At 39.7% G+C, this 12,699-nt stretch overlaps 1 protein-coding gene across 1 annotated transcript in view; it reads left to right on the top strand.

Annotated features, from left to right (window-relative positions):
* Nucleotides 1-9,058, top strand: part of MYO10 (myosin X) — a 162,486-nt gene extending 153,428 nt beyond the window's left edge. The window contains exons 35-41 of the mRNA XM_068670841.1: nt 322-619; nt 2,330-2,537; nt 3,155-3,291; nt 4,159-4,279; nt 6,310-6,762; nt 7,143-7,334; nt 7,622-9,058. Coding sequence (XP_068526942.1) covers nt 322-619; nt 2,330-2,537; nt 3,155-3,291; nt 4,159-4,279; nt 6,310-6,762; nt 7,143-7,334; nt 7,622-7,732 — 1,520 coding nt within the window. The 3' untranslated portion in view covers nt 7,733-9,058. The remainder of the gene's footprint in view (nt 1-321; nt 620-2,329; nt 2,538-3,154; nt 3,292-4,158; nt 4,280-6,309; nt 6,763-7,142; nt 7,335-7,621) is intronic.
* The last annotated feature ends 3,641 nt before the right edge of the window (nt 9,059-12,699 follow it).

Raw genomic sequence — 12,699 nt, 5'->3', positions numbered from 1 at the left:
GATACGCTTCCAGCAGTGTGGATCCTTTCTCCATCAAAGAAGCTTCTCCATCAAAAATCTCTGATCAAGCAAAATATACATTCTAAACTACATTGTCAGAAATTTCAAAATGGTATTTTATTACATTCAGAACAAATCTCAATAACAGAATAGCTCATAAAATGAGTTGGCATTATACATCGGAAATGGAAATGACCCATTCCAATATCTTGCATAATAAGGGCCATGGAATATATCACTGGGCAATTCCTATGGTAAGCCTGAGTGCTTTCTCTTTCATATCTCAGTCTAAATACCATTCTCCCTGTTTTTTGTTCGCAGTGCTGAAAGATAAAGGTTACACAACTTTGCAGGATGAAGCTATCAAGATATTTAATTCTTTACAGCAGCTGGAGTCTATGTCTGATCCCATCCCTATAATTCAAGGTATCCTCCAAACAGGACATGATTTACGACCTCTTCGAGATGAGCTCTACTGTCAGCTCATCAAGCAGACCAATAAAGTGCCTAACCCTGGGAGCGTGGGGAACCTTTATAGTTGGCAAATACTCACCTGCATGAGTTGCACATTTCTGCCAAGTCGTAGCATCCTCAAATATCTCAAGTTTCATCTCAAAAGGTGAGAAGCTTTCAACTACAAGAGCAAGAAGTTTCTTCACTCACTGTCTTTTTCCCCATAACATATAACAGGGTTTAGACATCTCGTAGTGAGATTTGAAGATACATTCACTTAATGAACTGGTTATGTTAAAGAGTAAATCTGAAAAGAAAAAAAAGGTTGTAAGAAAACAGTGTTTGAGCTGATCTTGATTCTTATTCAAGGAATCAAGCAAAACCCCATGAAACTGAATGCATAATCATAATTTATTAATGTTGACAAAAGGCAGGAGGTAGGGGGGGCTTTCCATAAGTTTGTGTAGTTGCTTAAATGACTCACGGCAAGTATGCACAGGTCCTGTTCCTAACTGTCCAAATCAAGTTCCTAAAAATTATTCATCATGCTTACCTTAGTTTTTTGAGGTATTATGCACATAAAAGAATATTACAGTGTTTAAAGATATACTAGAGTAAAAATGTCTATTTGCAAATCTAATTTAAGACTTTAGCAACTGTTGAGGGGAAAAAAAAACAAAACAAAACAACAAACAACATTTTTGACAGCTAAGCATTAACCAGAATGTGGAATTTCTCTTGCTCTGATGCAGCCGAAGAATGTAAAGTGTGTCCCCCTAGGAAAAGTAGTACAATAGTAACAAACTGTTCTCAGTAATTTAAAAGTCACATCTATGTTTGTGCTAGAACATGGACACTGTAAATCACTTTGCTGAATGTAGTTATTTTATAAAATGTTTGTAAAATCCTTGAAGACATACCTGTCAAAGTGAGATTAGTGAAATACATCAAACACTATGCATAAATGTTGGAATTTAAAAAAAATATAACAATATTGATTCACCTTTTTAATTTAACTCAGTTCATAAAATAGTCTCCCTGTTTAAAAAATAAAAATAAAGCTATCTGACACAATATTTGCAGGTTGGTTTCAACACTATAGCTGCACAATCTTCTTAAAGCATTGCTGTAATTCTTCAGGAATCTTTTTATGCCTTGTAGATGATGAATCTGTAATTTTTCATACACTCATAAATGAAACCTTATTAGGTTGAAGAAGCTGATATTTTGTCATTGGAAATATTACACAAACACTCTGTACTAAAAGCTACTGGAATTCAGTGGTTTTCAATAATTAAAAGTTCATTAAATTCATTATAAATAAAATATTATTGTAATGTATAATCAAAAATGAGTTCATTAAAGTTGTTGCTGAATACTTGTAGTACTAACTGCTGAACAGTAAGGTTTGAGAGAATTTTCAAGAATGTCATGAATAGAAATCAAGTATCCTAAGTGACACTACTGCAAGACTGAGCTGTCAAAAATGTTTTTTTCTGTAGTACCTCAGTGTAGGTTTGTCTTTATTCAACTACTGTTATTGACCAGAAAGGGAGTTGATTGCAATGAGATTATTACAGTTATTCTGCTGTCAAATCTGAGCCGTTACAGTGTTCCTGTAGTTAATGCTATAAAGGCTGTTCAGTTTTTGCTTTCTGTTAGGTTTGCAGAACAAGATTGATGTATGTACATAAGTTACCGCACAGTAAATCGTGTTAGAACACTTTCCTTGACAGTGAAGATAAACCTTTGACTGTGCCAATTAAATAGCATACTGAATACAGCAGTACTTTGTCACTTTCAGGAAACAATGGTTCTCAAATAAAAAAACTTTCTGTTTTGCAGACTGGCAACTTAAACAATATTTGTCTTACAGGGTTCGTGACCAGTTTCCAGGAACTGAAATGGAGAAATATGCACTTTTTACTTACGAATCTCTGAAAAAAACCAAATGCAGGGAGTTTGTGCCATCACGGGATGAAATAGAAGCCCTGATCAGCAGACAGGAAATGACATCTACGGTGTATTGTCATGGTGGGGGTTCCTGTAAGATTACGATCAACTCGCACACCACAGCTGGAGAGGTGAGAAGTGGTGGCGGACAGCTTTGGCACAGAACCAGTGTTTCCCTGTAATGGCAGTTCCAGCTAGCGGTGGTGTTAGCCCTTGGAAGCACCATCGGTGTCTCTGCCAGGTGGGAGGGCAGAGTCGCTGCTGTCAGGGCAGGAAGGCTTACAGGTCTCTCTGCCGCACCCCTCCAGGATGTTCTGTAGAAATACCGGCTACCACAACTGTCTTTACAGTGCAGAGGATTACCCAGCAATAGCTCTCTCGTAGGAAAAAAATGCAGGACAGACTAAGCAACTCAATAGAGGCGTTATTGGAATAACTTCAGGTATATACTGATGTGTATGAGGCCAAATTGTTTGCTAAGCTGGAACACTTTAGCCTACTTGGTAAAATACAAAGGTTATTTATATCTGGGCAGGTGATAGCACATATATATTCTGAAGGAATCATCCTTACTTAGGATAAAAATGAAAGTGGAATTTGGCAACAATTAATTCTGATGATGAGAATATCTTAGCAGCATTTTTAGCCTAACGTAAAACCTATTTTTTAATTTCTCCTACTTATTCGTCTTGCCTCTGTGGTACTACTTTTCCGTGCTATGGTTTCCTGATGTGCTGTTTTTCATTAGGTGGTTGAAAAGTTAATTCGTGGTTTGGCCATGGAGGACAGCAGAAATATGTTTGCTTTGTTTGAATACAATGGAACTACTGATAAAGCAATTGAAAGCAGAACCATTGTGGCTGATGTCTTGGCAAAGTTTGAAAAGTGAGTGCACCTCTCCTTCTCTCCCGCCAAATCTAATAAATAGCAATTAATACATTTCTTTTGTTATATGCATGGCAATCAGCATCCTTTATCTACATACTGCTGGGACTGTTTAGTCTGGAGAAGAGGAGGCATGGGGGAGACCTTATTACTCTCTACAACTGCCTGAAAGGAAGGTGTGGGGAACTGGGGGTCAGCCTTTTCTTGCAGGTAACTAGTGATACGACTAGAGGGAATGGCCTCAAGTTGGGCCAGGGGAGGTTCAGGTTGGAAATGAGGAGAAATTTCTTCTCAGAAAGAGCAGTTAGGTATTGAAACTGGTTGCCCAGGGAGGTGGTGGCATCACCGTCCCTGGGGGTGTTCAAGGAAAGGTTGGACGTGGTGCTTGGGGACGTAGTTTAGTGGGTGACATTGGTGGTAGGGGGATGGTTGGACCAGATGATCTTGGAGGGCTTTTTCAACCCTAATGCTTCTATGATAATAATGAGGGAAAAAAAGAATGTCTAATGTGCAAGTACAGTTTGTAACATGATAACTTAATAATGTTGCTTTTATCAACACTTGTCTGAGCCAGAGATAAAAGATTGTGAAGATAAATTGGGTTAGAAACAGTTGACTGAGGACTGAGACAACATTTGTAAGTCCTTGATTTAGTTTTGGGCTTTAAATACATATTTATATGTATCTCCAGATCACATAAGTCAGGTATAGGAAACAACTAACGGCTGTCAATGATACCAGATTCCTACCAGGTGTAGGAAAGCAAAATTCAGCTAATGCCATGCTGAAATTTTTCATGTGTCAATTTAGAAAGGAGTGTGATTATGAAGGTCTGATCTCTGTCTCCCTTTCCACACACACCTGTAGGCTTGCTGCCACTGCCGAAGCTGGGGAGATGCACTGGAAGTTCTACTTCAAGCTCTACTGCTTCCTGGACACGGAACATGTCCCAAAAGATAGCGTGGAATTTGCCTTTATGTTTGAGCAGGTAAGAAAAAAGGTTTTGTTCTGAGGCAATTTTAAGAGAAGGAAAAAAGCGAGATCTAGGCAACAAGGGGAATGTTTTGATTGTGCTTCTGTTTAACTAAATGCACTATTCAAGCAGCAAATGTAAAAATAATAATAATGAAAAAAATAAAGGCAGTTCAGTGATAAAAATAAGCTTATCCTGACATAAATTAACCAAATGTGATTCACCTAGTGTTATGACTATTCTTGCTTCTGCGTTACCTGTGAATTGCTTTATGTGTAGTGGTGAAAAAAATGGATAACTGGACCTATGCTAGATAATTTATATACAGGGGGGAAAAATGATAATGCCTGCATTTCATTTTGCTCTTACAAAACCATTTTCTTAAGAAAGAACAACAAATAAAGTAAAAATATGTAACTGGCAAGCAAATTCTGAGATACCCATATTGGCAACAGAATAGAACTAATCAGACATCAGCTTTTCTTTTCAAAACCTGATTGGTGTTTCATAGGCACCACAGTAAAACAAATCAGTCTGCTCCCAGCCATAACCATAAGACAGGTATGGTAAGCCAAAATCCACTTAATCACGGTGCTGAGCAAAGAGTGAGGCCATACTGCAAAAATGATTTATAATGAAAACTAAATGCCTCAGCAGTTGGATTTCTATTCTATGAAGTCTTGCAATTACTCTGAAACTTGCTGATGACAGATATTATTGTGGAAAGACCTCCTCCTTTTCTACTATACTGCAAATGGCTAAAAAGTCTTACAGTGAACAGCTTCTTTCAGGTGTGTACCAGGCACTTAAAAGATTTCAGTGTCTTGGCATGCAAACAGGTTAACATAAGTGTTCTGTTGGCAGGTAAGCATGAAGTGATCAGGAGCTTACATATTTTAATTTTTGTATGGATGAAGCCTTTTCCTTTTCCCACAAGATTGGGAACGCGTTCACTGTAATGGAGTATTTCTTCCTTTCCACAGTTAGGGTTTTAAAGCACCACGTTACAGCACAATTCTACCAGAGTTCTCCTTGCAGAGCCTACTGCTGTAGCTTGATCTAGAAACACTCATTGTTGGCTGAAGGATCTGGGCAACAAGCTTGCCTTGGTTAGGCTTAGAAGCGTTGCCAGTCTGAAGGCTGTCTGTTTTTACATACTGAAGAGTCAGCCAGTTAATGCCTCCACTTTGTGATGAAGTTTAAACTGTAATAAGAAAATCCATGAGAGTTCTGCATCAGATTTGTTTTATTGGTTTATATGACAGATCATTTTCATGCAGCATTCAGTACTGACTGGTGTTGAGCCAAATATTTTATGTCTTGCTAAGACCAGTAGTATTTCAGTTATAAAGCATGGCACGCTCAATACTTATGATTAATATTAAAATACCTGAAAGAGGTTCATCAGTTCTGTTGTTTTTTCAATTTGCTGTCAGTGTCAGACACGGATGTTTTTCAGCATCTAACTTCAGAGAGATCCCTTCTGTCTAAAGTTTTGGTTCTGTAACCTACATTTTTTAAATTAATTTGATAACTATGTCTGGGACCCTTTTAAGATTTACTGTTTTCCCTCATTGCAGTTTGTTACAAAGCTGTCTTAGGGTTTTGCTCATCATTCCAGAAACATCAGTTTCACAGACAGATTATTAATAGCACTGAGTCGAAGTAGATAACTATTTCTTCCCAATGCTCTTGAACATAGATGACTTCCCCCAAGCAAATGTTTAGATCCTGATTTTCTCCCCTTTAAATTTTCTTCTCCTTTCAGTGGTTCAGTTGCCCTTACGTAATTGAATTCTCAAAGAGCTATACTAGTATGAGAAATTCCCGTGAGCAAGTTCATCAATTGCTTTGCAGTTCTTCTGGTAAACCCTGTCTTAACCGGTTTAACAAATTTCCCATGAGATTTACCACATTTGTTTTATTTGATGGTTCATTTATTTCAGATCCTGGGTTTGCTTGGTGCTAAGTCTGTTTCCCATTTCTCTCGCAGGTCTTTCAAATATTAGTTTGTACATAAAAAGTTACCTTTTTCCTCTCTTTAGGCTCATGAAGCAGTGATTAGAGGACACTATCCTGCTCCTGAAGAAACGCTCCAGGTCCTTGCAGCTTTGCGTCTCCAGTACCTTCAGGGAGATTACACTCCACATACCACCATACCAGAAATGGAGGAAGTATATCCCTTGCAAAAGTTGAAGTCTCGAATTACACAGTCTACCAAAACATTTACTGCAGCAGAGAAGGCTGAGAAGAAACGAGCCAGCTTTCTTGAAGGAACATTGCGGAGGAGCTTTCGCAGTGGCTCTGTCAGCAAACAAAAGGTCGAGGAGGACCAGATGTTAGACATGTGGGTCAAAGAGGAAATCTCAGCTTCCAGGACTAGTATTATTGACAAATGGAAAAAACTGCAGAGGATGAACCAGGAGCAGGCTATGGCAAAGTATATGGCTTTGATTAAGGAATGGCCTGGCTATGGGTCAACACTGTTTGACGTAGAGGTGAGTAAGACCTTCAGACCACTCAAAATATAGGTTGTGCTGTATAACTGGTGATCTCATTACAGACTAGTGAAACCATAAATGCCATATCACAAATGCTCAGACACCTGATGTAAGAAAAAGTTGCATATTAAAAGCATGCTGCAGTTAGCATGCACTGTAGGCATTTAAATCCACCACTTACCCATAAAATACAGAGGGACAGAATGCTACCCTGTAAGTTTGTAAGTAAGTGTGTTTAGGAGAAACATAAAATGTTGTTCAAAGATGGAGAAGCAATACACTTCTTTTTAAAAAGAGCTACAGGCAAGAATCTCAACAGTAAGTCTGGTGTGGCTCCCTCTGTTACTGTTACTTTTAATTTACATTCTTTCCTCTAGTGCAAAGAAGGAGGTTTCCCACAAGAGTTGTGGCTTGGAGTCAGCGCTGATGCTGTTTCTGTCTACAAGCGTGGGGAAGGAAGGCCTTTGGAGGTGTTTCAGTATGAACATATCTTGTCATTCGGAGCACCGCTTGCCAACACCTACAAGATTGTGGTGGATGAGAGAGAATTGCTTTTTGAGACTAGTGAGGTAAGAGCAAGAAGGAATTTTGTCAGTACTATGGTCTTTCTGTTCTGATAGCCAGAGCACTTGGTAATTAAAGAAGCTGCTGTGACTGTTAACAGTGTTTTTTTTCAGATCCCTGTAAAGCTAAAGGGAAGTTATCATGAGATGGATATAAGTCCTGAGTTTTTATTTAACAGCAAAAGACTTGTGCTGAAAGCTCAACAGTTTCTTTTACTGCTAGCGTATAAAGGAATTCATTCACATACTGTTACCTTACTGAGGACTTTCTGCTCTTTATTCTCTTTTGGCAGGTGGTTGACATTGCAAAGCTGATGAAAGCTTACATCAGTATGATTGTGAAAAAACGCTACAGCACCTCTCGATCAGTGAGTAGTCATGGAAGCCAGGGCAGCTCCAGGTGAAAACAAAACCAGTTCTACTGCACTCTAAATAGAACATATCGCTGCTTGGCCTCAAAATGACCTGATGATACTGATCACATCTGTTGACAAGCTAACCAAGAACCAGAATTTCCAAGGAAAGTATCTTCCAACCTTGTTGTAGAAAGACCAGAGGGTGGGGAGGGAAAAATCAGCTGAAATAGTCACATACTGGAACTGCTAGCTCACTCAAAACTTTCCAAAGCATTATTATCTTCAGTTGATGTAACAAATGCCTTAGGACTGGATACTCTGCAATACAAGCAGTAATAAGTGCCTTACAACATTAAACCCAACTTGCATTGACCTAAAATTGATGATAGTGGAGGGGAAACTTTTCACCCTTTCAGAACACTGAAAACAAAGTTTTATTCATCCATTCTGCACTAACCTACTGGCCTGCACATATGTGGGAAGAGGGAGGGAAGAAGAGTAAGGTATATTTTTTTGGAGAGCTGCTGGCAGCCTTCCTGACAGATGCCAACACTTTGCTTCTTCTTGCTTCTGTGGATGTGCACATTGCACGTGCATATTTGAGCTGTCAGTAAATTTGACTAATTTTATTCTGTATTTCATAAGTCTTTCAAAGCAAAGGGAAAAAGTATGTGCAATGGTGTAAACAGTCTTTCTGTACATTTTAATAGTTCAGAGTTATAGTTGTTACAATTGTATGGTTACTTTATAAGCAGTTTTATTAACAACTAAATTCCAAAATTTTCATACATTGGTTTTACTATTGCAAATATGTATTACCCTATAAGTAGCAGAAGTCTGCATTCTGTATCTGCTGTATTATAAAGAGAGATGTAGCTGAGAATATTTATAGACTGCTCTAATACAGAAATACAATTATCAGTTCCAGTACTCCATAATGGCAGCATAAGTTTTTAATATTAAAAATTTTCTTTTAAAGACACCACTCTTGTAATTGTGGCTGGACTCTCCAACCCAGACTGACTGGCAAAGGTCAGAGCCATTCAGAATTGACTGAATACAATGCAACTGCTTTAATATAGAGTTCTATATTTTACTTGGTTGCCTGATGAAGTTTCTTGACAGTACCCTGTAAATACATTGGGGAATATCAGCTAAAAGTAAGCTGATTTTGGACCTTTATTTTTGTACAGAAATAACTGTAATATAAGGCAAAATTTTGATCAAAGGTATCTTTTAGCCCACAGAGAAAAAAAAAAAAAAAAAGGAAAGAAAATATTTACTGTTATTAAAAACCTCAGCCTTTAAGGAATTACGCCTACTTACTCAAAAAAAATAAATAAAAATGTCCAGCAATAAAGAAAATGTATGTAATGTGTTTTGTTTCCACTTTATATCGAGTTGGATGTACAGAAACCCCTTAATTCTGCGAAGTCAGGAAAACAGGGCTGACTCCACATAATGGGTTTGCTTGGAAAGGTGCATGTGCTTTGTGTTGCGATGGGGAAGTTTCCATCTCTGATCAAAACTACCCACTTAATCACATGATACGTGTCAGTTACACCAATACAACACCAGGGAAAGACTGCTGAGCAATTCCACTCTACAAGCAATATGCAAGTAAAACTTTTTGCTTAGCCTTGATGTAAAGTAGCTGGCCTTTAACTAGCCATCTACAGTACTTAGGGCAGCAAGCACTTCCCTCATAAGTGCACACAGCCTTTATATGTGTTGTGGTTTAACCTGGCTGGCAGCTAAACACCACACGGCAGCTTGCTCACCCCCCCCCCTCCCTCTCTGGGATGGGGGGGAGAAACAGGAAAGTGAAGCCTGTGAGTTGAGATAAAGACAGTTTATTAAGACAGAAAAATAATAATATCAATAATAATAACAACAATAATGATGATAATAGTACTGCTAATAATAATGTGTATGAAACAAGTGATGCGCAATGCAGTAGCTCACCAGCTGCTGACCGATGCCCAGCCTAACCCCAAGCAGTCCAGCCCTCCTCCCCCGGCTAGCCACCCCTATATATTGTTCAGCATGACCCCAGATGGTATGGAATACCCCTTTGGCCAGTTTGGGTCAGCTGCTCTGGGTCTGTCCTCTCCCAGCTCCTGCTGCACCCCCATCCTGCCCGATGGCAGGACAGAGTGAGAAACTGAAAAGTCCTTGGCTTGGTGTAAGCACTGCTCTGCAACAATTAAAACATCAGCATGTTATCAGCACTCTTCTCATCCTAAGCCAAAACATAGCACCCTACCAGCTACTAGGAAGAAAATTAACCCTGTCCTAACTGAAACCAGGACAATATGCTACAGGGACATGAGAAATCCTATGAGGAACCCTCCAATGTGCCTGAACTGGCAAATAATTTCAGTCACTCTGTCAGAGACACGCTTGTTAATAATGATATTACTAAATTTTTCCCCATATTTCATGCCCCCCTCTTCCCCTAGCAAAGAGGAACTTACCTAAGGAAAAAAGAAAATGAGAGAACTGTAACTCCAGGATGTGTCTGTATATGAATCGTTAGTCATATTGTACTGTATATATTATCTGAACAAACACAATATTGTGTCTATTATGCACACACACAGTACGAGTGACTAGCAATTCTGATTTTTCCCATATACAAGTTATTTAGAAAGAACTCAGCTGATTTTAGCAAGACGTCCCTGGAATAACATAAAAAACAAATTTCAGCCAGTGTTGCAAGAGGGTTTAGTTTTGTTCAAGTGCTGTGACAGGGACTTCTCTGAGCATGTTCACAAACAACATCATCATTAATAGGTGGTTAAAAAATAAAAATAAAGTGACAGTCTTGTTGAGGGTTATAGCCTTGAGAAGCCAAAGCCAGTTCTCCAGTCCCAATTCATTTACTTCCTAACTGACCTGTGCATGCCATTAACCATTAGGAGGGGTACTTACTCTTAGTCAAGACACAGAAGCAGCAGTCACTGCCTCTAAGAGTTTCTCTTCATGCGAATTCCACCAATCTTCCACACAAATCTCAGTTACTGCTGTGGAGGCAAATAAAAAATTTTGTAATTGTTAATATCCGAAAGAATGTACAGTTATAAAAAATTTTGTTTGGTTGGTTTTGTTTTGTTTTATTATTATTAAAAATCAATATCACATAATAGATAAGCCTAGGTTTGAAATTTTAATGTTCCTGAAATTATAAAATACTTAAACATGCATTTAGGCAATAACCCAGACTTGGAAATTATTTTCGTTCAGTGAAGACATGCCAAGAACGCAAGAAATTTCTTACTAAAGCCAGAAATTCTCTCCTGCTTATGATTTCTTCTGTTACAGTAGCAGTTGAACTTATCTGCACAAAGAAGAGGAGCTGTTCTCATAAATCAGACTACATTTTTATTTTTGTATTGAAATAAAGTTTTTTTTTCCAACACAACAAACATTGGAGAAGCCTACCACTACTTCCAAGAGGTGAGCTGTACTTCTGGAGAGGGTATAGGATTGAAGCTGCTCCACCGTGTTGTCTTAATGTTTGGTTCTAAAGAACTAAGCGTGTGCTTCTGCCTGAAACCTTGGAGTTCAAAGTCAAATCCAGTTAAACTTTGTCCTTCAGTGCATGCCATCAGAAAACTAAGACATACAAAAAAAGAAAGCTATCTTAGGTGTTACAAGATCACTTAACTTTTTTTAACAGGACTACTACTTGAGGAAAGAAGAAAGTAAAGGGGTATGGGCAGTTCTCCTCTGCCAAGTTGTATCCTCAGTTTTACAGTCTCTGTTTTGGTAACTCAGTGGTGGAGCACAAGTAAACATTGCATAAAGCTCCTCTTCTCTCCAGTAAGTTCCTGTACTTTCTGAGGCCTGACGGTGCATTCCTGGTTGCTCCAGGTTGAATGCATCAGACATCACAAGCTACTGACTATTAACCAGCTAAAGGAGTCTAGAACAAACTAGGTCCAGTCCTTCTGGAGAGATGGGGAACTTTACTGTGTATTTTGTGGTCTTCAGGATTTGAAGCCATCCTGCTCCTGGGGAGAGGTATGAGCAGTTCCTGCCTGCCACTCCCCAGCGGACAGGCCAGTGCTGCTGCCAGCACCCCACCAGCTGGTGGCCATGGGGCACCCATGCCTCTGCAGGGTGCTCTGCTGCAGGTCACATCAGGAGCACTGCCACAAAGGAGCCAGTTACTGCACGGCTGGACAGAGCCTGACAAAATCCCTTTGGGCAGAAACGTCGCCCTCCAAGTCTGCTGACTGCCTGGTCACATAGGCCGCAGCGAGGAGAAAAGGCTCACGACCCCACTGGAGAGATGGGCTGCCAGACCCCTCCAGGGCAAAAGCTGCTCGGTCAAGCCTAGGAACACGCCCAGGTAATCGGCAGGGTAAGGCAGCAGCTGCAAGGGAAATACAGTCGTACATCATCCTATTAGCACACCCCTATCCTAACACCCTTAAAGCTGGCCGTGTCCTCAGGCTTCAGTCTAACAAGCGCTTTCCTTGAGCCTTATAACAGAAATACATCCATCTGTAAGGGTGCCAGAAGCCTTAATAAACTTAATTATACAAGTTAGGCACAGGAAATTGCTTCACCCAAAAGGTGTTGCATCAGAAACCTAGGTTTCAATCCCCGTGTTTCTGAGACATACAGCTGTAAGAGCAGGTACATGCAGGTTTGCACCAGCACAAACTCCAAATGGCCTACAGAACGGAAAGTCATCCTGGCATAAGCCCTGCATTACAGCAACTCGGGCAGAACAGTGGGAATTTCTCGCGTGCAGACTAGTTCTCACAGCACTTATACCCCAAATCATCATTTACAGCTCTGTGAAGCAAATATGGAAGAGTACCAAGCACATATGACAGCACTGTCTTCACTATATCTAATCCTGTATGGTGTCCACTGCATTTCACTCCATCAGACAGAGGGATACAGCTACCAATGGTGCAGTTGGCACAACTACCTCAACACACAGCTGCAGGGTGGGTGAGATTGCAGAGACGGGCCTTTGCAGTATGTTGACAGGACTT

Source organism: Anas acuta, chromosome 2 (genome assembly GCF_963932015.1).
Source record: "Anas acuta chromosome 2, bAnaAcu1.1, whole genome shotgun sequence".
In the NCBI taxonomy this organism is placed as follows: domain Eukaryota; kingdom Metazoa; phylum Chordata; class Aves; order Anseriformes; family Anatidae; genus Anas; species Anas acuta.
Note: the sequence above shows the minus strand (reverse complement) of the source record. Positions and strands in the feature narration are given on the sequence as shown.